Raw genomic sequence first — 25,277 nt, 5'->3', positions numbered from 1 at the left:
GCCCAGCGGGGCGCTCCTGGGGTCCCTGCCAGGGTGCTCTGGGATGAGGTGCCCGCTGATTTAAGCGTGGTCTAAGCGCGCCTTGGTGGGCGCTCCAGGCGGAGCTGCCGGCTCAGCGAGTGGCCGCCTCTCCCCCGGACCCCCGTGTGCAGCTGCTGGTCTTACATGGGAGCTAAGTGAAGATGTAATGCTTATCCATCGCAGCCATAAGAAGTATTTTTACAAAGCTCACTATCCTCCTGCTCCTTCCCCTCGCCCAGTTCACAGCTGGGGAAATTAGAAGTAGCCAGAGCACAGGATTCATTAAAGCGCCGGTGAGAAGTTGCTGCTGTGGCCAAGGTGCCTGAACCTGGTGCCCTAATATTCTTAGTGTTGAAACCAGAAAATAACAGGTGTTTCCGTCAGCGTGGGTTGGCTGGAAGCGGTAGAGTAGGGATAGACACGTAAAGAACGATCTGTACACAGAATTGTAGGACTGTGTCCTAGCGTGACCCCGCCAGCACCTGGCCGCAGGGCGCCGCAGGCCTTGCCTGTCGCTCGCTCTCGGAGGAGATGCTGCGGCTCCGCGCAGCCGTGAACCTGCCACTTCAGGTGGAAATCTTAGCTTGAACCAGGACCTTTGAGCCAAGGTAGCGTAAGGTTTGATTTAGAAGCGTGTGCACTTGCTCCCCTGGGTTAATGTTTAAATATCTAAATAAAACCGAGAAATGTTTTCCAACTCTGAACATTACAATCTTGTGCTAATGCACAAGATGGAAAGTAAAATGGATTTTCATGATCCAAGCCAGCTCGAGCCAAGGAGAACAAGTGGTATATAATTAAAAAATCAGAGGCTAATTTGTTTTTAAAGTCTCTAAAATGTTTTTAATTGGACTCTAGCTTTTAAATTACTTGAATAATGGTTGAAATTGTTTTTTGTACCTTCTGTGTCATCTGCGTTTTTGTTTTGTCTTTGTTTTGTTTTTCTTCTCCACATCCTCATAAATATTCTTTTAGAGGATTTATATTGGCTTGGCTTTGGGGGTTGCCCAGAGCTTTCCATCCTAAAATAGTCATTGCCTGTGCACAGCACAGATGTGTAGAAGAGGACCCTGCCTGTTCTGCTCACCTTAAGGCAAATGATATCAGGAGGCAGTCAGAGACACTAAGATTGGTTATTTAAAACAAAATTAAAATCTCAATCAGTGGAGCCAGGACCTGAATGTAAACCACTAGTATACCAGCCACCAGAATATGCTGCCCTTAATGACAGTAATTAACTTTTTCTAATAGAATTTTCAATGCCTTTTTTTTATTCTGCGTAACTTTTCGTACAGCCACTTATACCTGAATGCATGTTGTGTATTGGTCGTCTGGTTGTGAAAACTTGTCTAGTCCATGACCATTCTCAAACCGATCATTCCCTTCCCTCGTCCTTTAAACCCAGGCTCTGCCTCCTGTTGAATTATTTTCACATAACCTCAATATCTAATGGAGTTCAGAGTAAGCATATCCTTTCTGTATGTTGTTCACACCAAGCCTATTACAACAATTCAGTTGTCTTTCCAAATAAAATGGTTGTCTCCAAAGTCACTTGGTGCACTGTCATTTTATTTTGTCTCTCCCTCTCAACAATTTGAATTTTTCCTTTGGGAAAATTTAATATTGTTTGCTTTGTCTCAGATGGATTTTCAGTTCCCACTCGTAAAGAATAGATTTTGTTGGCTCTAATAGAAAGGAGGACATGTAATGTGTTTTGAAAATTTAACTCTGCTGGGATTCACGCTGGGGCTACTTATAAGTTCACGTCTCAAACATTTATCTCTGCAGGAAAATCTGTTGTGACAAGCAGACTCATAAAACAGGCCTTTCTCTGGCCGTTTTCTTCTGCCTAGTGAAATGGAGGGGTTTTGCCATTTCTGGGTTTAAACAGGGCACTCTTTCTAGCTGTGAAAGAAACAAAATACCGATAACCTTAGCAGTTTCACCCTGAAAAATTTCAGAGCACTTCAGGAACGCAGTTGCTCATCTTACAACTAAAATGCAACCACTTCTGAGCTGAGGTACAGTACTTATTTAACAGCTCTTATTGCACCACCCAATTTCTCATCAAGGGTAACGAAGAGTCAGTGCAGCAGGAGTGATCAATAGAGGAGATGAACACTAACTACACAAACTGAAGATGGCGCAGATTCTGGACGTGAGATTTTTCTCCTTTAAGGAAAAGATGCAGTGGGTTTTAACTGTGATCCTGGCTGTTCCAGTGTTTTATGAGCACTGCTCTTTGTCTCTGACATTACATTTTCCCCATGGTGCATCTCCAGCCTCCCATCGTGATGCGTGGTTGGGGAAAGCACTGCAACCTCTATTCCGGGAGAGTGGTGCTGGTTTGAAAGGTCATTCTTAACCCTGGAGGTTACAGATCTGTTGAGATGTGCTGGTCAGCCCTGGTCAGAAATCCGTCATTGTGACAGTTGAGCAAAATTGCAGTAAGGCAAGTCCTAACTCTCTGTGCTCATCGGAGTGGACCAGGAACTCAGCAGAGGGATGGAAAAGGCAGCACCTGTGGGTCTCTTCCAGCCTCGTGAATAAACTAGGATACAGTCAGTGCGTGTCATGTCTTAGTCGTCTTCATTTTCTTGATCTCTTACACCAGCAGGTTGCTGCAGAATTGTTTATTTCTGGTTTTAAAGCTTCCTTAAAACAAAAATTAAAAGATCAAACATAAAGACATTTTTCCCATTTTTCCTTGGTGAAACTTATTAAATAATCCACGTATTATGACCTGTGTTTGGTGTTTGCTTCTGAAAGTTTTGACTTCTGTAGGAGAAAGTCAGAGCAGTGACCCTTTATGACACTGGGCAGACGCTTATCAGCTTCTATTCGAGGAGCTTGCTTTGCTTCACCCGCACAGTGCTACCACCAGCATGTTCTTCGCGCCCCAGATGCCGAGGTCTTTGCTGGGTAGGCAGAGAGTTCCCATCCTTGCTCTGCGGTGGTTGGCAGACGTGGTGCTCGCGGAGCCCCTTCCCTTGCCCAGGGCGAGCAGAAGGGCTGGGAGCCCAGTGCTGAGGCGTGCGCGGCTCTGCGGTGCCCTTGGTGCAGGCCGACTGACTTCTGGTGTGTGGAGAGACTGAAACCCCCAGAAGCTGATGCACTTGCTGCTTTTCTGCGTGCTTGTGCCGCCTGGGAGGGGTGCACGAACAGCTGATCCTGCAGAGGAAGCAGGGAGGGCAGGACGGGTGTTTCCACGGCGGAGGCAGCCTGTGTCACACCTCGGCCATCTCCTCCCCACCTGAGCGGGTTCCCCTCCTGGCACCTCTGTCAGAGCTGCGGGTGCAGCTGGAGGAGGCAGCCCCCCATCCCGGGCACAAACAGCCCCCCAGGAGGCTGAGCACATCTCTTTGTCTCTGCAGGGGTGGGTGAATGCAGCGCGGCAGCGGGCTCTCGATGTTTCTTTCAGTGAGATTAGAATCGCAAACTGGTTTGGGTCCAAAGGGGCCTTGAAGATGATGTCGTTCCAGCCCCCCTGCCGTGGGCAGGGACGCTATCCCCTAGACCGGGTGGCTCAAACTGATTTGAATTTTGGTCAGGTCTGCAAGTGGGTGTCTGTGTAGGCTTATGCTCAGAAAGCTTCATTGACAAGTGCCTCCCCAGAATACAGAGACACAACAGCATAATTCCCTACAAAGAGAGCGGCACAAAATTGCAAGATTATAAAAAAAAAGGAAAAAGAAAAAGGCTTGTGTTCCATTTGATCACAAACATTTGATTTAGCTCCTCGCCTGGAGCATCCCTGAATTACGTGGCAGTGAGGAATGACGTGGGATTGAAGAACACTGCATTCTTGCTTTTGAATCCTCACGTCTACCGTCTATGCCCTGAAAATGTTTTCTAATATCACACACTGACTCCCCAGAAAATGTGCAGAGGTTGCTCTGCATTCAGTGGCAGCTGGGAACAGACACTGCCTGCTTGCCCGCTCTGTCCTCTTTAGCTCCGGAGGGCCTGGATTCAAAATCTGCTGACAGGCTGACCATATGGTGCTGCTGTATAAAAGTAGGGTTGATTATTGCATCTGAAGCCTTTTTCTGTCTAAGTTTTTATATGCTTTAAACGTTTTGCTCCCGAGGCTACAAACTGGGATCTAAATAACGTAGTGAGCTAAGGAAGACTAATGGCTGGGGTATGCCTGGGAAACGTGCGGCAGTGGGAGATTGGCCTCTGAGCCCCAGAGCTGTGCTCCTAGTAAATGGCTTTTCTGCTCCTTGTCATCAGGAATTGAAGTCTGGTTCCTGTTCCCCGGGGAGCTGAGGCTGGAATCAGTCTGCGGTCCTGAGTGGTGCCCGAATTCACGTCTCTGAACTCGAGTCGTATGTGCACGACTTACCCCGGTGCAGCGCGCTCGTGCTTCCTCTTCTGTCCACCTTAACGCTAGGGGCACGCAGAGATACTTTTTCCCTTTAGGAAGTCAGGCCTTTCATTTAGTAGATTAAATACAGTTTTCATCCAGTGAAATCAGAACAGCTTGCAAAGGTTGGGTCACGGTTCGTCTGTCACAGAGGGGTCGGCTGAGGCAGAGGTGAGGTGGCCTGGCGGCAGCGGCTGCCGCGGGCTCTGTGCTTCCATGCAGGCTGTGTTGGCCAACACGCTGCCTCCCACGTGTGGAAAAGCAGGTCAGGGGCTGAGCTGGAATTTCAGTGGGCAGAGCTGCGCAGCTGTCCGGGCCCCGTCCCTTGGCTGAGCTGTGCTCTCCCGAGGTGCTGTTAACGGGATGATTTCAAACCTCTGGGTGAGGTTTAGAACAAGTTTTGTTGGGTTCCTGCCAAGTCAGACAGACACCAAACTTGTAAATAAACGATGCAAATAAAAATGTGGGAAGGGGATTGCTGGGTGAACAGGATAATCCAGATCCTTCCTGTGTGAGTTCCTATCCATGAGATCTTCTCCCACCTTTTCTTCTTTCCTGATATCCTCTTACTCTGCTGCTGCCCACTGCTTTACTGTAAGGTCCAAAGTTCTGAATGTCAGAAATCCCATAGGAAAGAAACAAATCGCCTTGTTGGAAGTGTGTCAACAGTGAGCCAGGTTTTAGAAAATGCAAAAGACCTGCTTTGGAGTCCTCAGGTATAAAAAACCCATACTGTTTCAAAGTCTCTTGTGCTTTGAAAAGCTCTTGCATGCTTTCCCCCACCCCAGAGTTTTCTTTGCAAAGGAGAGGGCTCCTGTTTGTTCAGAAGCCCAAATCCCGAAGGATCAACTCGATGCAGAATTTGGGGCGAGGAGAACGCCGTGTGTTGAGAGGCTCCTGCAGCAGCAGGTGCTGGAGCTGCAGACTGCTGCCAGCCGTGGCGGGTGCGTAGGAGTGGGCATGGAGGCCTCAGGCTGATTACCAGGGCGAAGGCACGCTTGATTGCAGCATCCAGAATTGGCCTCTCCGATGATCTTACGGGAGGAGGAAGCCCTCGACAGCGGGGAATCATCCCAGCAGTGCGCGCAGAGAGCCCAGCTGCAGATCCAGCCTCGCACCTGCACCGTCTCCTGGCTCCAGCGCCGAGCGGGAAGGCTTAAAACCTTTGGACCTGTTGGCGTGGCAAAGCGATAACCCGGCTAGCTTTGAACGGGTTATCTCGGGTGCCAGGTGCCGGCTGCCGAGAGCTGAAGGCGCAGTTGGGGGGCACGGACCCTGGCGCGCGGGCTGGTGGTGGCCGTCGCTGTGCAGCCTGTGCTGGCGCGCGGGTCAGGCCACGCGGGTGTTCAGGCCGTGCTGCTGAGCTTGTTGGTAGCCACACACTGATCACTGGCCAGATAATTCACTATTTGTTGCATCCCAGGGACCGCTGTAAAAATTATTTTCAAGTTCAAAAAAAAGTTGGAAGAAGAGAGTATCTCGTTAAATCTGCTGCCACAGTAGCACTCGCTTTCATATATTGTGGCGTATTTAGGCACAGCGACCTAACCCTGAAATTATAGCTCTCAGATGAGAGAAGCCAAAAATGATGGTGGATTTGTATGTGGAAAAGCAGGTGCTCTGTGGCCAGGAAGGAATGAGTGCCTGATGAATGAGTTGGTCGAGGCAAATAGGTTTTGTCTGGTATCAGGCTGAGGAAGCCACCGGGGGAGGAATAAACCAGCAAATGAATGGAGGGTAACTGCGGTTGCTCTTCAAGAGCATAATTGTAAAATTTGCCTGTTTTCTCCCTTAATTTTTGAAAGTCAGTAATCTGCAATGAATCCCCTCTAGATCTTGACACATCAGCCTGGAAACTGGAGAGAAACGTTGTTTTAAATCAGTCAGAAGTGTGATAAATGGAACTTCATTTGCTGTAATTGTTCAACTGTGTCTAGAAGCAAAAAACTGAAGGCACTGTCTTCCCTGTGGGTACTGTGTTGCTTTTGTGTGGTGTGCGGTGCAGCAGAGCTTCGGGAGCACAGTTTGTAATTCCTGTGGCATGTGAAGTCCCCAAACGGGGGAGAGGTTGCTGTAAACCTCCCTCGGGATGCACGCCTGTGTAGCTCAGGGATTCTTTCTGCTTGAAAAAAGAGCAGAATGCCACAAGCGGAAAGAGGACATGGCAATATATAATCTTGTTTCGTGATCAGAAGTGACTATACGCAGGAAGGCCAAGGATGAATCATGTAAAAGGTTTTGCACAGCCCTGCGGAACTCCTGCTGAGGAAGGTCTGCAGAGGACACTGTGGGCACGCTGAAATAATTCAGCCTTTCGTAGGGGCCTACCCCAAACAGACCTGTCCCTGTTCTACCGGGGGCTCCCTCACCCCATGAGAAGCTGCTCAGGTTTGTCCTTCCTTTCCCTCCTCAAATGCTTCTTCCCTGCGAAATGCAGCTCAGGTGAGATGTTAGTCCGTCGGCAATGGGGAAAGGGTAAGCAGAGGTTGAACTGAAACTCTCAGGTGCTGTGGTGGTTTGTGCTGGGATCTTACAATCCCTTCTTTCTGTTTATTTTTAGGTAAAGCAGATCATGGAAGAAGCTGTCACCCGGAAGTTTGTACATGAGGACAGCAGCCACATCATCGCCTTATGTGGTAAATGGCACACAAAAGAGCTAGCGCTACATGATCTTACTTTTCCTGTAGAAACATATTTTCTCTGCTGTCAGAGGTAAATGCAGGGATTTAAATATTCCAAATCATGGAGCTCAGGCCCATGTCACCCTTTCTTTGCATTGCTACCTTACAAGTAAAAAAGTAACTCTTAGCAAAACACAAGTACCAAGCCAGAACAACAAAGTGGTTTACTAGGAAGCACTAGTAGGTTAAATAAAATGTATTTGGAGGTAAACCTGGAGAGTAACTGCCAGAAGAGTCAAATTGCCAAAGTCGTGGGTTAACATCAGGCAGCTACCTTCTAGCTGAAAGTACTTTGTTCTGTAAGTTGTCTCGCCGTATTTGAAGAATAAGGTTTGAGTTTGAGTATAGGCAGAATCCAGCCCCGAAAGTCATTGAAAGAGCTGTTGCCTTTTTTTTAATAAAAAGAAGAGAAACAATGAAAGTCTCAGTGACTTTTCTACCCAGCATCATGCCACCAGCTAATTGGCATGTTTTAGATCTTCACGACACCCCTCCGCTCCCCACTGAGCACTGGATGCCGGGTTGCAGAAACGGTGCATTTGAGAGGTTGAGCTCTAGGCTTTGACATTGTGGACGTTCTTGTATATTTTTCAGTGTAATCGGCGAACCATTATGTTGGTGACACTTCCTCACTGACTGTATTTTGGAAGTCACATTACCAAGAATCAGCAAGAAAATAACATTTCTTTGGAGCTAACATCATATATACCAGGGGCAGCGGGTGTTTCGGAACTCCGTGAATTGATCAGTCGGACTAAATTCTAAAATTTGGTGGTGACTTGCCTGGTCCCTGCAGACTGAGACTGGTGTGTGTGTGGTGATGATGGAGTGAAGCAGACCCGGTGTGGGTGGGTGGATGGTCCAGTGCTGGGTTCTCAGCAGAGGTCAGCTCCCAAAAGTGGACCCCCAGTACTCCTCTGGAGACGTAGCTGCTTCGGTCAGGAAAGGGAACTGTTGAATGCTGGCTCAACAGTTCTGAAATCTAGCCCATAATTTACTAGGGCATTTAAAAATTTAACACTATTCATCAGACTTTGGTGTGTGTAGAAACATCACAGCAAGATACTGCTGAGAATTAAAGCTACGTACAGTTGTAAATATGTATGTTGGCCTGTGAATTCTTGGCTGCTTTCTCTTTGTGCTTCAAACTGAAGACTTAACTGGGAGTGATGCTGAGGATGACTGGAGAACAGCCATCACCTAAACACTTCTGGATTTCACAGGCTGGAGCCTTCGCAGTCAAGCCAACCCAGTTATGTGTTGATGACAGCGGAGAGGTTAAGAAGAGTGGAAGTTAGATTTGGCTTTGGAGATAAGTGGACTGTTTAGACGAAGGAGTAACACACGTTGCTGAAACCCGGAGTCAGAGATCAGTAACCTCTCCCTGTCACCACATTGAAATTCCAACCCACTCTGCTGTGTGTGGTTATTATGTACGCAAGGCAAACCTTTTACTAGCCTGCTTGCTGTTTCCAGGTTATCTTACAGCTTTGGAGAATTTACTCATCCCTCTATATTCAGTGCAGGAATGCAAGATTTGGCCACGTTTTCTGGCTAATGCTTTATTGCTGTTAATATAGACTGTAGCCATTTCCTCCATTTAGCTTGTGGTTATGTCTGCTGTATATTTGGACTATACAGAGGAGAAAAAGTAACTGAGGAGAACGGTCCCGAGGTAGGAGCAGGTGAAGGAGCCCTGAGCCAGTGCCCTTGCTGCAGGCTGCCTGCTTGATCTAGAGAGCTCCCGGTGTTGTGTGTCTGTTCTCTGTCTTTGAAATTACATTCTGTACGATGTGCTGCAGTGTTGATGTAAGGGGTAGTGGGGCGGCAGCTATTTCTGTTAGAATCTGCTTGGACAAAATTAGCGATACTGTAAAATCTTCTTAATATTTCTCCCTCCCTCCTGCTGTGATTCCGGTTGGTTTTGTGTTCTGAATCTCTAGGGTCTGAAGAACTAATAACTCTCCATGAGCTGCCTTATTACTGCCCCGCGATCCCACCTATCCCGAGGAAGTATTCCAACCTGCAGCTGCTTTGAATGCAGGACTTAATTAACTCTGAACCAGAAGTAGGTGAAGCTGAGTGTTCTGCTCTCACTTCAGCTAATTGAATGGAGAAACTGTTTCCAGTAGATTTGGCTAACAGCTCCTGGCTGGGGCTCTCCTGTGTGTGCAGTTCTCTTCCCTCCCCCACTACAGCTTCATGTGCCTCTTCAAGAGGTTTTTCCCTTCTATTTAAAATTAGATTGGCTCAGTACATGAGTCACTTTCAGCGAATCTTTGTTATAAATAGGGAATTCTTGTGAATCATTTTACTCTCCTGCAAGGTTGAGTTTTGCAAGAGTCTCTTAGATATATGGTAGTTGATTTTCAGGGCCTGTCTACGTCAGCAGCTGAACGTTCCCTAGCTCTCCTAGGCCTTAAATGGCTGAAGGCACCAATTAAATAGCGTGTGCCCCTTTTCCCACACCCTTAGGTGCCTCCCAGTTACAGTACGTGGGGTTTGTGAAGGCAGGAAACTCCAGGATTGAGGTGGCAGGCTCCACGTTCGCTGTTCAGACTCGTGCTGGGCTGCAGCACCTCTGAACAGAGCTTAAGTGCATCATCTCTTCAGCAGAAGGAAGCTTTTCATATAAAGTTACTGCAGGGTGTTGAGCCTGAACGGGTTTCCTCACAGCCCGATGAGCCCTTGAAACGGTGTCCGCATGGTCCTGGATTCAATCTGTAGGGTGCAGTTGGGCAGGAGAGCAGCTCGTGCCGCGTAGGGTTCATTTGCTGGAGGAGCTTATGTGGGAGCTGACTCTATGGAGTCGGCACCCAGTGGGTGGGAGGGTCCCTTTCCTGCCCTGAGGCCACCCTGAGACCACAGGCAATGTGTGTGATGAGAGGGGAGACAGTCTCACACCCCTGCGTAGCACCTTGAGCAAGGAGGATGGAGCAGTGAGCTCACCTTTGCAAGCTCCATCAGGAAATGCTGTTCTCTGGCCCCAGGGCAGCTCCCTGCCACCCTTGCTGGGCCCTGGAGGAATCGTGTCTCTGTGTGGGTCAGTTCTGCTCATCCATGGGACAGACCCGGTGTACCCACCACAACTGCTTTCATACCAGTGCGATCCAAGAGGAGGAAGACAGTCTGACATTTGCAGCCTCGTGGGGAAGCAGCGAGTGCGGATATTTTTGTATTTGTTCTCAACTCAGTTTATAACCCGGTTACATTCCAGTTACTCTTGCACCCTGCCTGATTTCTAGAAGATCTCTGTGGGCCCGAGCCACAGCGGCTCCGTTCAGACCGTGCGGTGTGGCTGACGTGTGCCGGCTAGGGAGAGAAATTCCTTTGGGCTACAGGTTGCTGTGGAGTGAATTTCACTGGTATTGTGTTGTCAACGTGAGTATAATGAAATGACGCAAGCTCTGTGGATATCCGTAGCATCTTTAGTGGCCAGGCGTTTCTGTTAGAAACGGGCTGTGGATGTTTTCAGCCTGGGTTATCTGGTGCCGTTTCCATGGTAACGGTAGCTGCCATCGCCTGACGTAGGGACCGTGCTCGGTGTGGCTCTGCTCCCGCATCCTTCCCTTCGCCAGCTTCCCCCAAGGTTTCATGGCTGGTCATGTTCTTGCCCGGGGTACCAGCCCTTTCCAGCCTTTGTGCCTCGGAGGGAAAGGGGGAGGAAGAAGGAAGCTTTTCCCCTGGCTCCGCAGTTATCCGAAGCGCATTTCACCCGTGCTCAGCAAGCAGGGTTCCCGGCCGGTGCATTACGATTACTGCCTTGGCCCAAAATCCACCTGCAGCTTTGCTAAGCCTTTTGCTGTGTGGTTGCCCATCTTTAGATCTGATAGTAACGTGCTGCTATAAGCAAAACCTTAAAAGCCTGTTTAAATCAGCTCGTACAGCAGGTGTAATGGAACTTGCCTCATTCACAAATGGATCCGAGGGAAGATTACCCGAATGTTGTTCTTTATGTCTTCAAGGACGTGTAGCTCACGTCATGAGTCTCATAGGACTGGTTCTCTCCAAGTGGTCTCTTTCATGTGTCCAGTGGCAATCTTTCATTAACTCACTTTGTATTATTTCCTCTCTTTTCCACTTTTGATCTAAAAAAACCACTAATTGTACGTCGGGTTTCCCAGAAGCTAGAAAGGTACCAGATTAGGATATCTTTACTCCAGATGTACAAAGCCAGTTTGAACTGTGCTTGATAACACTCTTTATCTTGACCAAAAAACCCTTCAGGCACTTCCAGTCTCATCTCTGAAACCAGCATGTTGGTGTTTTCCAGAGAGCTCTCTCGTTTCCAGCGGGTGCCCTTGGGGCGTGTGATGGCCGCTGTTGCCCGAGCTGCTCAGCCACTTTACGGAGCCACTGCCCTCGCCCCGTTTGTAGGGTCCGGAAAGAGAAACCTCGGGAAAGGCTTCGGCAGATTTATCCCTCTCCTTCCCAGGTGTTGCAGCCACGGTGGAAGGGGTGGCCGGACTCCGTGCATTGCAGCAGCGTAGGTCACCGGGACACTTGTTTAACGCACTTTGTGTTTTGCTCGTTTAGTCTGTGTGCAGAGCTGCAGTGACTGCCCTGGCTGCTCAGGCTGTGTGCTCTGCGTGCGTTATTCCTGGGAGGGGAAGGAGAAAAGGGACGTGTAGGGAGCTTCTCCTGGAGAGGACACTCAAAGCAAACATGTACACGGTGCATACTTGGTGCTTGGTGAATGGGTTATGTTGCCAGAACTCCTGTACTAATAGCAAATAAATGTAGAATATGTTATTAATGTCTGGTCTTAAAGATAAATTGATAACTACTCTCAAAACAAACTTTGTCCAGACAGTATCTCCCTCAGTGAGTTTAACAGCATATTGTCCTGGTTGGTGTAACTATTACATAAGTGTGGCAAGGATGCAGGCAAAAACTGGGGTTGTACAAAATGTTCAACATTCACTGCATGCTTGTTTTAAAGGCAACGTGAACTTTGAGTTGACTTGTAATTAAATTATTGTTCATAGGGGTTGACTGCGCTTGGCCTGGTTTCTAATTTAAAGGCATTTTTATATTTGAAGTTTGAAGTGAGTTTCAGTAGTTTGTTGTCTCTGAATAAATATTTTGAGTACATTAAATGAAATAATCCTGAATTCTCAGGCGGTGAAACGATAGCTGTGGACTTCAGGTGGATCATTGAGAGCTGGGATGTGCCAGGGTCAAAATGTGTATTGTTTAGATGTAAATCCAGCGTGCCTGCTCGTCAAAGTGAGTGTCGTTACTGCATTTGGGGGAAGGTTGGCAGTGGACGTCAGTAAGGATGGTAACTTGGGCACTGTCAAACATGCAGAATTTGGCTTTTATAGTGAGATTTTTATTCAAATTAAGGAAGGGATGAACTGCACGAAAAGCCTGAATAATAGATCTGTTACCAGTAAATAAACCTATTAATTAAAATGCACAGAATCCCTTTGTGGTTGAAATGCAAAGGCCCGTTCTGGTTTTGAACTGTACGACGGTATTTAAGGTTGTGCTTGAGGCTGCTTTAAACCTTCCTTGAGGACTGCAGGTTTGCGTTGCACGTGTTCCTTGGGATGAGGTTGGAAGGGGGAGTCGGGGGTTACGGGAGCTCCCGGGGGGGAGCTGTGCTGGGGAGCGGGTGGGTTTATTGCTGGATTTTCCTTGGGAGCCGCTCACGCGGGAGGAGGGCCGGTAGCTGCCGTCCCTCGCAGCTTGGCCCCGGGTAGAGCTCCTCAGTGCCCGGGTGATGGTGTGAGCCCCGGGATGGCCTCAGCAGGAGGCTCCTCATCCCTCTGGGGCTGTTCCTCCTTAGAGCGTTACGGGCATTAGGTATAAAATAGTTATATATATATTTTTTTTATTGAGGCAGCCAAGTGTCTTCTCTTCGTGCAACTCCTTCTCTGTCATCCCCCGGCCCCTTCTCTGTCATCCCTCGGCTTTTATTTCTCGGGGAGCCTCACAGCTGCACCGCCTGCCTCGGCTCTGGGGTGCCCGCTCCTGCGAACGGGCTGCCTGCCAGTGGCAGCGCGAGCCTGCTCCCGCGGCTGAACTGGAACTCGACTCAGCCAGGAGTAGGCGTAGGTTTGGGTTTGATGTCTCGGGCAGCTCTCTCTGGTTTTATCACACTGCTGATCTGCTGTCAAGGAAGGGAAGACCCGTAGATCCAAGCACCTCTCTGAAGTGCGTCACGCGTTCCCGCTGATACTGAGTGTGAGCAAACCACTTGTAAGCTAGAAAGGCAAAGCAGCGGAACTCAAACTCTGTAAGGCATTGAAGCTGTTCTATCAAAGAAAACCACGAAACTCCCATCTTCTTTTTGTTTTCTTGATACTTTGGGTATCTTTTCTTTGCTATCCTTTGGATACTTGACCTGTGCTGTTTCTTCCCATTTCCAGTTATTAATATACTTTGATTTACCTCCAGTCTTGGATATTGTCCTTCACTTCAGAGGCATTTGGGAGTATTTATTTTTCCTTACCTCAGTGTCATTTAGTTATTTTTGCCTTCAAAATCTGTTCTAAAGCCAAGTTTTGCCTAGACCAGACTTAGAGACCAGAAACATTTTTAAACCCAAGCAGAACACTTGCTACTTCTGAATGTTAAGTTACTGTCTTATCTTGATAGATTTATTAAGAACTCTCACTGCAGAACCTGCAGTTCCATGTCTGGTCCATTCCAGACTGGATGTGCAGAGAAGAGGAGCAGAGAGCCTCGCCTGTGAGAGGAGACTGGAGAGCTTGGCTTGCTCAGCCTAGGAGACAAGCCCGTCCCCTTCACTGAGCTGCATTAACCTCAGGTTTCGCTATTTCCATTATGCATACTGCTTTTCTTCTCTTATTAACTGATGAAAATGACTGGTTTTTTTCTGGGTAATGCTGTGTTTAAATATCACAGATCTAAAAAAAGAAGAACAAAATCCATGTCATGATCTGTCCAGTAATGCATTGGGAAAGGTAATACGGCCTGACCGCAGAAGTGGATCTGAATTTTAAATGAAGGTGTTTATACGTTATCAGTGACTGCGTTTAGTCATGCCTGCAGCCCTTTAAACAAAAGAAGGATGTGATCACCGCACTGGGGAAGCTCGTGGAATAATGAGTCCACGTTAGTGAGCAGTCCTTGAAGCGGTGCTCTTCCGCGGGGTGAATAATACACTGGCGCGATGGCCTAAGCCCTTTCAGCTGACATCTGCCCTCCCAAAGTGAACAGGCACTTGCCTGAGCACGAACCGGGGGCTGATTTGCCCAGCTACCCCACCAGTCTCCTCCGGCAGCAGCTGCTGGGAAACCTGTGACAGCGGCGGGGCCTGGCCGGGGAGGAGGGCGACGAGGAGGTGGCTGCTGAGGCTGTCTGCAGGGCTCGTCCTTCCCTCTGTGGGTGACTTCCAGGTCTAGAGGCACGATGTGCCAGGTGGGAGGTAGATATTACCATACTGCTACTCAGTACAGTTTCTCTCATACACTCCTCAAAGTTGTGAAGTAGCTCCTTCAGCTTCCCCGCGTTTCCTTCAGCGCAGCGAGACCAGAACATGGTCTTGGGTTGTGTTCCATCAGAGCTGGACTCCAGGCGGAGGATGAACATCCCTGCGTCTGTGGAATACTCCTTGGCTGGTATTTGTGTTCCTCGTCAGGCGGAGCAGTATGACCACGGTGCTTTGTCTGGTTCAGCCTATGGGCAGCCCGTTACAGGCAGCCCGACAGTTCCCCGTCCGGGCACTGATGTCCTCTGTGGACTCGATGCCGGCGGTACTGGCCCGTGTGCTGGTTTTGAGGGTGTGAGACTGGAAGTCCCGTCACTTTTATTTCGGAGACTTTTTTTAGAGAGCGTGAGGTGTTTAAATCTCCTTCAAATTGTTGCTGACCTGGTGCAATAGGTATCTTTGACCGGTTTATGCCCCGTTTGTCTTTCTGGGGGGTGTGCGCTTGCTTGCGAGCTCCTGAAGTGTCTGTGCACATCAGGACTGCACAGGCATTTACTGTTCTTGGAAGCAACGTGGAGGAAAACTCTCGCACACGAGTGCTTTTGAAGCAGCTGTGCTTTAGGCTTTAATTCCACACTGGAGAGGAGACCTAATGTGGAGGTCCTGTACCCATCCATTGCAGTTTCCTTCCACGCAGCCCTGGGGCACCAGACTTGAGTAATCCCCAGGGTAAGATGCTTCCTCTTGGAAAATAAGTAGAGGGAAGTGTGAACTGGAAGAGCTCTGTATCAGTCAGTGTCTTTTCGCAGGGAAGGACTGGCAGGTCTTGAGAAACAGAATAGTTCTTGGGTCCTGTTAACATTTTAGAACTAGTTCAGTATATAACGTGATTGCAGTTAATCTGCAAAACACTTACTAAGACTGGGCTTTATCAAACAATTTCACGGTTACTTCCCAGCTTTAATTAGGTGTCCTCACGGCTTCCTAAAGCGGGTGAGTACTCCATGCGTTTGGGAGTGGGCAGTAGGGAAAGCAATTGTGTGGCTGGATTTTTCTGGAGCTGCATGCTTGGCCTGAGATCAGTTAAGATCTTAAGTTTCAGGGTCTGTAAATGTTTGTATCAAACAGCTTCAGCTGAAATCGTGGGTACGTCTCTGTCAGCTGGCAGTGGAAAACCAGGAAACCTTTGAACACGAGGATGGCTGGTGACTCCTCAGGACCAGTCGTGGGGTGTTTCAGGGATGGGTAGCATGTCTGAGTTGTAGTGCTGGTTAGGGGTCTGAGCTGCTAACATACAGAAGGGTTAACCACAAGAATGTGGTTAGTTGTGGGGCTGTTTTCTTCATTGGCCTTATGATGACTTGTTATCCCATTTTGCACAAAGTTAATTGTGTTTGAAAGAGAAGATCTAATTAGGAGCCAATGACTGCATGATGCTGGAGCTTGTGTTCTGTTTTCTCTTGTTCAGGACCTGAAGTCCAAGCAATTATCAGAGTCACCAAACGTCACGATTGCCAGCCCCAAGCAATGAAAAATCATGAGTCAGAAATCTTTTCCTTCATGGCCCTAAATTACAAGACCGGATTAAAGTTCATGACAGGAAAATAAAATCAACTGAGGAATAGAAATGTATTTCTTAAATACATTTCTTAGCCAGAGATTCTTATCCAGTGTCATGCTTGAAGATGGTAAAGCTTTCAGAAGAACGTCAAATATCCACAGGCTTGCAGTAAAATTGTGGAATGCAGCAGTGCGGGAAACTCTTCTTTGTTTTTAAGGTGAGAAATGAGTTCCTGATAGAAGCCCTTTCTCTGTCTCCTATTTAAAGGATGACAACAAAATGTTGACAGATGAAGGAAACAGGAGACTGATTTGGAACTAGTCTGGCCCTCGGTTTTGGAGTGTCCTAGCGTCCAGGCAACAAGCTCTTCCCATCAGACTCAGCTGGAGTTACAGCTTTCCTGTTCCTCTGAAAATGAGCTCCATTTGGAAGAGATGCCTTATGCTTTGGGGTTTTTAGGTGATTCCCTCGAGGCTCCTAAATAACACAATGCTGCTAGGTTTAACCAAAAATTAAGAATTTGGTTTCTTCTCTTTCTTTTTTCCTTAGCTCACAGAAATGTAACTTATGTAGAAATAGATGTAAATAACCATTGTCTGATCAGGCCATTTATTATTTTAATTCTTTTGGCTTTCTATCCTTGGCATTGATATTTTTTAAAAATTAGTTAATCTGCTATGGAAATGCAGGTGTCTCATAAATAAAATACGAGCCTCCCTCTATTACTACCCCTATTTGGAGAGCAAATGGAACACCTTCAGTAATGAAATAATGCTCAAAAAAATAGTTTAGAGAGATTCTGTCTCACTCCGTAAACATTTTAGCACAAAGAGATGATCGTAATTGGTGGTAGACAATTTTTCACACAAATCTAAAAGGTTTTTCATTGTGCTCCAAAGATGACTACTTCAAAGTAATGAGTGGCATGATATGGAGGAGAGAAAAAAAAAAAAAAAGAGTGGATATTAGCTGTGATATCAGTTTTTGAACTGCACGTATTTTTAGTTTGAGAAGTGAAATATAATCTCTCGTGCTTTTTGGAGCACTCTGCTAAAACGTTTTACTTCATTCCTGGGCCACTGAATTTTATCATATTCAATTATTTAGAGAAACCTCAGTAATTTTTATTTACTTTTAATAGTGTTTAATGGAAACACTTCCATTTCCTGAAGGTTATTGAGATCTTTGAAGCTTAATGGTCAAGATTTTGAAGAGGAGCAGCCACCAAGTTCTAGCCCTGATGTTTCTCAGCCAGAGCTATCTTTAGAACTGAGGACTGTGCATTTAGATAATTATTTTCTCAGGGATTTATTGAAAATATGATTCCGTGTCCCATCTGTGTGGCAGAGCAAAACATAAGTAGCTTGAGTTCAGGTGAACTTAACCATTAAGCCACACAGCCTTGGATGTTCAGTTCCCAGGAACTGCTGGTTTTACCTTGCTTCCAGGGGAAAGGTGCTTTTTTCCTGATACGGGTTCAAACCATCCAGTTAACTATAAGTGGAGTTTTCAAATTAAATAATTACTTTGAAGTGTGTTTTCGACATTTCTTAAACACTGAATCTCCTTTTACATGAAACCTGCAAGAATGAAATGGAAAGGGTTTTTTTCTGGTAGTCATCAAGTGCAGTTTTACTGATGGACTCTTCAAGGCAGAGACTGTCTCCCCTCTAGACAGTTGCACGGGACCTAGTCCTGCGCAGCCCTGATCGTCTCTTTGTGCTGTTGTGAATTAAAAATACTCGGCGTTCTTCTGGCACCTATCACCTTGGCATTTACCTCTGCATGGATTCCAAGTGATTTGCTACATTAGTGCTTTAACAAACACTAATAAAGGTAAAAGATACTTTAAACGTCTTTATTTTTCAGCCTGAAATGAGAATGAAATTAAACATGAAAACAGTTTGCCCTCCCAGATGATCTAACATTGGGCATCCTGACTTCTCAGCTGAGCAGTCAGAGTAAGAGCTACGGCAGAAACCCAGTGCCTTTTCACTCCCTGAGATACCAGTCTCTTAGCAGCGCTGATGTTGTGCTGAGGTAACCGTGGCAGGGCTGCTGTAAATAAGAATGTGTAATAAATATATCAGACGTACAGTGAGGCTGCGAGCTTCAGATGTCCACAGCCTTGTGGTGGAATGAAAAATGGGTGCATGCTAAAAGAACGTGCTGAAGTCGTACATCAGCATCAGCACAGGTAACGCTGATGCATGCAGCTGTTCAGGGCTGCCCAGTTACAAAGCATGAGTTGTGCTTAACTCCCGAGGCATTAGCTCGAGGTGGTGGTTGTCAAGAAAAGATTTAAGTGGGCTTCCTATACTCTTGCTTCCTACTCTCCTGTGAAGGGTTTTGTGCTAAGGGTACTTCCTCCTCTCGGTGATGCAGGAACTCTTTCATTGTGGGGATTTATGTGCTTAACCCTGAAAATGAAGACGTGATTGCAGGGATCTTTATGTCATCCATACCCCATGCTGTCACGTTCAAACCACGGCACCAGAGGTCTGAGGAAGATGCCAGTTCCAAATGAAGCCCCTTGGTTTCGTGCTTTTTGTTCCGATCGGCGAGGGAACCCTCCGTCTCGGTTGCTGAGGCTGTTGCCTGCTTGGGTTTGATCAGTGATGTACTGACGGTCAGGTGAGGCGGGTGGGAGCTTGGCGGTGGCACAGCTCCGTGCCTCGTGTCCCTGCCTGCTGTCCCATGAGCGTGCTTGCCTTTGTCACCTGAAGCCCCTGATTTGCAGGGCAGCTGTGTCTGGAGAGTCTGCCATCCTCGGCGTTGGAAGGCAGAACGTCCGACGGGGATCGAGGCGTAAACGCACGCTTGCTGTTCAGCTTTCCCCTCTTCCATAAAACACACAAAGCAGTGCCTTTGGATAAAGGAGCAGGTTTAGGTATCTCCGCTGCACTCATTTGCTGTTTAGCTAGGATGTGGGTACAGCTGGGTATCTCATGGACTCATTATGCATTTCTTAATGACATAGCATGCTATCACCTGGCAATAAAATTGGTTTCAAACTGGGCAGGGCTGTGATTAGCTAGGTAAAGCAGCAGCAGCTGGAGATCATGAGCATCTGATTGCTTCTTTATCATCCTCCTCTTTTCACTTGTTCTTATTTTCTTCAGCCTCATGAATTCAATTCCCTGTGCACAGTTTCCATGAAAACAAAGTATTTAGCTGCAGTATTTCTCCCTGTCTAAGGAAAATCTCATCTGCTAAATAAACCCCATAAATAATCCTTCCACAGGCCTTCTTTTCTCTGCTTACTACCCTTCCAGCCCCATCCCCAGAGCTCTCTTATTTCACACTCCATTAAGTCATGTCAAGATTTTCATAAAGGCAAAAAAGGAGAAGACTGAACTTGTTCACTTGACCCTGCAAGAAGTAGCCTTGTTGAAGTCGTAAAAAAAGTGATGTTTTCCAAAGCTTGTTGGGGACCATGATGGTTTGGAGTGTAAATCAATAACATACATGCACTTCATTCGATTCAGTGGTGCAAACTGCAGGGGATGCTCCTCAGAACTGGCTGGAGGTAAGGAATTAGGTAAGCTGTCAGCTGAACCATACGAGGGAATTGCCTGAGCTGTGCTGATCTGCTCCAAGTGCAGTGCTGCTCTTCCCATCTGTACATCAGGAATAGCTGCACCTTTCTGCAGTCAGTTTTTGTACGTACTTACCGTTGTGAGTGTAGTGGCAGGCGGCAGGCTCAGGATCTCCCTGTGCTGGGATCAGGAAGCTTACAGTAGTTATTGACCCCTGTGCATGCATAATGGAAATAAAAGCGTGTGTATGTGTGTACAGACTGCCTGTTTGTACTCAGAACTACCTGTTGATGTCTGCCTGATGTTACCAGTTCCTCCAGAAACAGCTAAACCTTCATCTCTTTTTATGGCTTTTTAGAGTGTCAGATTCCAAAGAGGGGAAAAATGTTTCTTTTTTTTTTTAAATTAGGTGAATAACTTCATTTTCCTGGCCCAAAGGTTTCTAACCCTTAGAATGCGTTGTGTGTTACCTTTCTGGGCAGCAGTCTGAGATCTGCGTTCTGCAACTCCGGGGGCATTACCTATTTCTGGTTTCTCAAAAGTAAAGTGGTTCCTCAGAAACCTGCTCTACCTAACCCTCCAGCTCTCTTTCCCCAGAACAGTTACCTGGCAAGATTATTTTTTCCCACGCCCCAGCTCTACCACGTATTCCTGACGTTGTCTCCATTGCACACTGGCTGGGTCTCGTGCTTGTGTCCCCGAGTGGGGTTGTAATACACAATTTGTATTGATTCCAGCGGGCTGAAAGCGTATGCCCAGGCACTATGGAAACGGGGAAGGGGAGTGTTTGTGTGCACTGTACCCTTTGTGCGTTCTGTTAAAATTCCTTCTTTCTGACACCGTCCGGCAGAACGATGGGGGGGGGGATATTATACTCAGGGTAAATGAGTTAGTTCGGTCTGTTTTCACCTGTTCCCACAAGATGAATGCCGAGAGCCTGCCGTGGAGAATTGATTTAAATCGGCGAGCTGGCCAAGAACAGTGCCGACAGTGCCAACCCCTGTGCGGATCGCCCCAGTGCGGGAGGTGGAAGCAGCCTAACGGCTCGGCAGAGGCCGGGGGGAGGCTTTCCTGCGGAGATGTTTCAGAAAGAAGAGTTTGTAAATGCTGCTTTACTTCACGGTAAAAGGTGTGCTTTTACTGTTTCAATCCAGTGTTTGGAAAGTAGGAATCTGATTTTGGGGGTTGGTTTTTAAAACAAGAGAAGCAAAAAGAGAAAAGGTGAGCGGAGCTAAGGGGACATCCTCAGATACCTTGTGCCTTCTCTCTGTGAAGCCGTTTGAGCACCACTGGCAGGGTCCTCTCCTGTCTTTTAAAATAGCTTGAGGTGATTCTTCTGCACGTTTGCTCAGGATGTGTTAACGTTTCCTTTTCCACGAAGCGTGGCTCTGTGTGTGTGTGCAGGAGAATGTGGCCGGGGGTGATGCTGACAGGGTGCCATGAGATAGGAGATCCCTGTCTGCCTGTGGACACGGATGAAAGGCAAAGCCCTCCTGGTCCCTCCTGGACCTGCTGTGCGGTGAGAGGCCCGTGCCGCCGGCTGCGGGGAGGGAGGGTTGTGGCTGCGGCCCTGCGCTGCGGGGCACGGCTGCACCCTCCGCGGGGTTGGCGCAGGAGGGCCTCGGTGGTGCAAGAGGTACTGCTCCTCCCCAGCATGTCACAGTTGCCTGGGTAAAAGCCCCTGTGGGTTTAACAGCTAACTCAGACCAGGACAGACGCGAGTGTAGGGTCAGTTAGCTGGTCTGGAGTCATTCCCTTGTGTGAAGGAGTCCGGAGAGGAAAGCTGGAGACAGCGGTGCCGGCACCCTCCGCCGGCGGGGGAACGGGGGACGGTGGAGTGACTTGGTGACAGGGGCTGGGACTGCAACCTGAGCCCAGATCTGCGGCCGCCTTACACCTAGAACGGGACGTGGGGCATTAATCTCGCGTCCCGTGGAACAATCCTTTTGAGGCAATCCAGCAGCTAATTCCAGCCTCTCCCCTTGCAAATAAGCACTGCCCGTGTACGACCGTCAGCTGGGACTGACGCTATGCCAAGTCCTTGGGATGAGAAATTTCACAACGGAGTAATTAAATATTGGGGCTTTAGGGACAGTCACTGTGGAAATTGCCCTCTGTGGCAGCTGCAACATTTATTAATAATGAAAGCTGTGCCTGCTGTGCTTTTCACTAAATTTGTTTCATTAATATTTTATTGTTTTAAAGAAAGAAAAAAAAAAAACAACAGTGAAGGTGGGAAGAGAGCCTGTTTCCTAAGCAACAGCAATGCACTTCTTTGCAGTTATTTTTAAAGGCAGGTTGCTTCATTTAAGATTTGGAACCAATTATTGCTGCATTGCTTCAGGCGTCCGGAGAGCTGCTTTTCTTTTTTTCTTTATTTCTAATTGAAAGACAGAGCAAAACCGGTAGCTGGGTCGGGAGTTGTGGTGATGGTTGCTAGACAGGATCTAGGGCTGTGATGCGAAGAGCATCGCCATGCTGTCAGCACTCCGCTCCTCCCGTGCCGCCCTCCCCGGCCGTGCAGGACCCCAGGGGCAGCCGAGGAGCGCTCGCCCCGCTCTGCCGCTGCCATGGAGGCACAGATGCTCCCTCTTCCCCTTCCTTTGAGTGGAAGCAGCCGGGCTTGCAGAGATGGCATCAGCGCTGGACTCCCGCTTGTGTCAGACCACCGGCATTGCCTTCCCCACCTCCACGTGTCCTCTGATTGCAGCGGAGGTTTCCCGGCCCAGGCTGATTGCTGAGAGGGGTCAGGTGGGGATGTGTCCCCGCGTCCTGGTCCTCTCTCGGGGCCCAGTGCCACGCTGCGGCTTTCCGCACAATGAGAACCTGCGGAAGCAGGGGGGGTTGTCTTCTGAGGGGTGGTTGTGGTTGGGAGGTGTACCGGCGTGGGCAGCGGCGTCAGGCTCGCTGCTCGGGAGCTTTGCCGTGTCCTGAGAGAAGCGGAGTCTGCAGGCGCTGGGGCCGTGGGCCCTGTTCCTCGGTGAGCCTGGCTTTTGCTTCTCCCGGGCTGGGACTCCTGGGTCGGCCCAGGCAGGACCCTCTCTGCAAACAGCAGCCACAAGTTCCAGTATAGCCCAGGGCCAGGTGCAGCAGGGCCCTGTTGTGGGGCGGTTATTGCTGGTGGTTTCGTGGGGATGTGATGGAGAGGGGAAACGCAAGGACTTACTGTCCCTCTCACAACGGGACAAGGTCAAACAACCTTTCTTCTCTGCTTCCAGATAAATCTACTGACAGATAAAATGCCGGCAGTTGCCTTGAGCCCCAGTTCCTGATGTCTGCTAAGTATTCAAGAATACTGTTCTCTCACTGCAAAAAGTGAGACGAATTTATACATATTTTCTTCTACTTTTTATCAGTCTTACCTCTGTGTGTTTGTCTCTCGGTACGTGTTTATTCAGTGCTGGATGCAATGGGACCTTAGTCTAATACAGAAAGTAATAACCAGTTTTTTAAAATTCAGGATACTCTATCCATCCAAACAGCGGTTTGTCGGTGCCGTTTGAAGTGAAACTGGAAGGTAATAAGCAATTAAATGGGGGATCACAAAGAAAGGTGAATCATGCTTTTTTTTTTTTTTCCCCGAGAGATAGTGGGTGTAAAAGTGTGTGACTACCTTGTACCACTCCGCGAGGCTTTATTTGGGTTGCAGCAACACAGAAATAACATGGCTGGGCCGCTATTGCCTTTGCCCACTTTCCAACAAAACAACAACTCTGTCTATTTGCCCTGGAAACAGAAGAGGGTGTGGATTTGCACAGCATGCGCATTTATGCTGAAGACATCAGTTGAATGCTGTGAATGCTGTGACTGCTCTTATTTATTAAAAAAAAAATGCGAAGAAAATAAAAGAAAAAATAAAACCCAGCAACAAAACAAAAGAAAAACAAGTCCATCATTATCAGCAAGTACATGAGATGTTATTCATTTGTACCAGCTGTCCTGCTTTCCACAGGGCTTGCCAGTCTCCTGAGTTACTCATTTACTGGGGGATGGCTCTGCGTGTGTAGGGTTTTCCTGTGTTTATTTGAATTGTCCCTGTTGTTCCAGTGTTGGAAGAAGCTGGTCACAGCACAGCGCATCACGATCCTGTGCTTGCGGCGTGCTTGCCAACAGCATTGACGTGACATGTTTCAGATTAGGCAGCTCGAGGAGAGACTATTAGGATAGTCCATGGTTTTTGTTTGGTTTTGAGATCAAACTGGAGTTTCGGTTGCAGTGGTTCTCATACGGGTTGTGCAATGAAGGGATATATCATTCATTCTGAAGAATTTGCAGTCTGTATAAACTTAGGACTAAGAAGGAAGAGAAGAGAGGAGGTTGACTTCTCTATTTTACAGAGGATGAATTCAGGGTATACAATTAGAAGACTTGGCTTTGCTAACTCAAGTTAGTTCTATCTTGATAAATATCGTTAAAAATGAACAATCCCAAATTCCCAAACCATCAGTATTTAATTCCACTGGCTGTCTCATAGGGAAATCAACGCTTTCCGTGGAAATTTTGTCTTCTGTCACGTTTTATCCAGTGTTACTTAGCTTAAAAACATATCTGCCTTCACAGATGAGAGCAAAATAGTGGCATGGTTATCCCACAGCGCATTTCCAGTCTGTCTCTCTAGGCCTGTTCTCTGCACTCCACGAGCAAATGGTCGTGCTTTCTGCACATGCATTAGGCTAATTTGTGTAGTGAGTGATAGCAGGAAGGCAGGTAGTGTTTTCTTTTTTTCCAGTGTGATAAGAGACAAAATGTGAAGTTATTAATACCTCATAAATGCTTCTCTTAATTTTTTCATTCATTCAGCCGGTCGCTCTTCAGTCTTGCAAAGCAGAGGAATAGGGTGGCAGTGCTGGAGAGGAGGGGGACGTTTTCACTAATGCCCTTCGCTAGGGACACGTTCCGGGGTCCCCCTGGCTGCCGTCGCCTGTGGGCTGGTGGGACGCGGGGGGGTTCCCGCACTGAGGATTGGTCTTCAGGCGCAGGCTTTCGGGTGTTAGAGGGTGTGGGGGCCGTTCAGTACAATAAGGACAGGGGGGGTCTTCAGGAGACGCTCGGCCCCTGCCAGTACTGGGCTGAAAGCAGAGCAGAATGCTGCCTGCTCCCCGAAGTAGCTGCCGCGTCTTGGGAGAGACGCGGTGTGCATGGGAGCAGATGGGGGACCATTTGTTACTCGTAACAAAAATTTAATGTGGCGGTTCTGACTGCAGTTGAGCGCAGGAGTGCATGCTGTCATTAAACACAGGAGAGCATCTCTCAGCTGCCGAACTCGGGCCCGTCCGTAGGGGCTGGCACGCCCGCGGGGGTCGCGGCGACCGCACGCCTCGCAGGTGACGTTGGGGTTTCTCCCCTCCCTCTGAAGGACTTGGCCTGTTCTCCTTCATACCTTACCATGGACAGTGTTGACTGGGTGAGGCATCTGCAGTCTCGATTTAAAAGCTGATAGACAGGGAAGGGTTGTTTTCTGTTTTGTTTTTTATTTATCTCATTCCTTTTTCCTGCAGCGGTTTAAATGCGAGCTGGTCGATGTCTGATGCACAGCCTTTCTTGCAAGGCTAAAGTAGTGCAGTGGTCTTTCACCAGTGACCGTCGGAGCACGTTACAGTGAGGTTTGCAAAGTGAACCTCTCGGGTGGGTCGGTTGTAGGTCTGGCTGCGCTCCTATTCCCTCTCAGGCTGTAGCAGTATTCCGTTTTCTTCTCAGTTCATAG

General features: G+C 48.0%; 1 protein-coding gene across 6 annotated transcripts in view; it reads left to right on the top strand.

The window, feature by feature from the left end:
- Nucleotides 1-6,954: 6,954 nt before the first annotated feature.
- The window catches only part of SGSM2 (small G protein signaling modulator 2), a 53,088-nt gene continuing 34,765 nt past the window's right edge, over nucleotides 6,955-25,277 (top strand). For all 6 annotated transcript variants that reach the window (XM_026861406.1, XM_026861402.1, XM_026861405.1 and 3 more), the window contains exon 1: nucleotides 6,955-7,026. In XM_026861406.1, coding sequence (XP_026717207.1) covers nucleotides 6,963-7,026 — 64 coding nt within the window. In that variant the 5' untranslated portion in view covers nucleotides 6,955-6,962. The remainder of the gene's footprint in view (nucleotides 7,027-25,277) is intronic.

This window comes from Athene cunicularia (assembly GCF_003259725.1).
Source record: "Athene cunicularia isolate RWA chromosome 19 unlocalized genomic scaffold, athCun1 chr19_part1, whole genome shotgun sequence".
NCBI classification, from domain to species: Eukaryota; Metazoa; Chordata; class Aves; order Strigiformes; family Strigidae; genus Athene; species Athene cunicularia.
The sequence above is the reverse complement of the archived record's forward strand: the minus strand, read 5'-3'. Positions and strand labels throughout refer to the sequence as shown.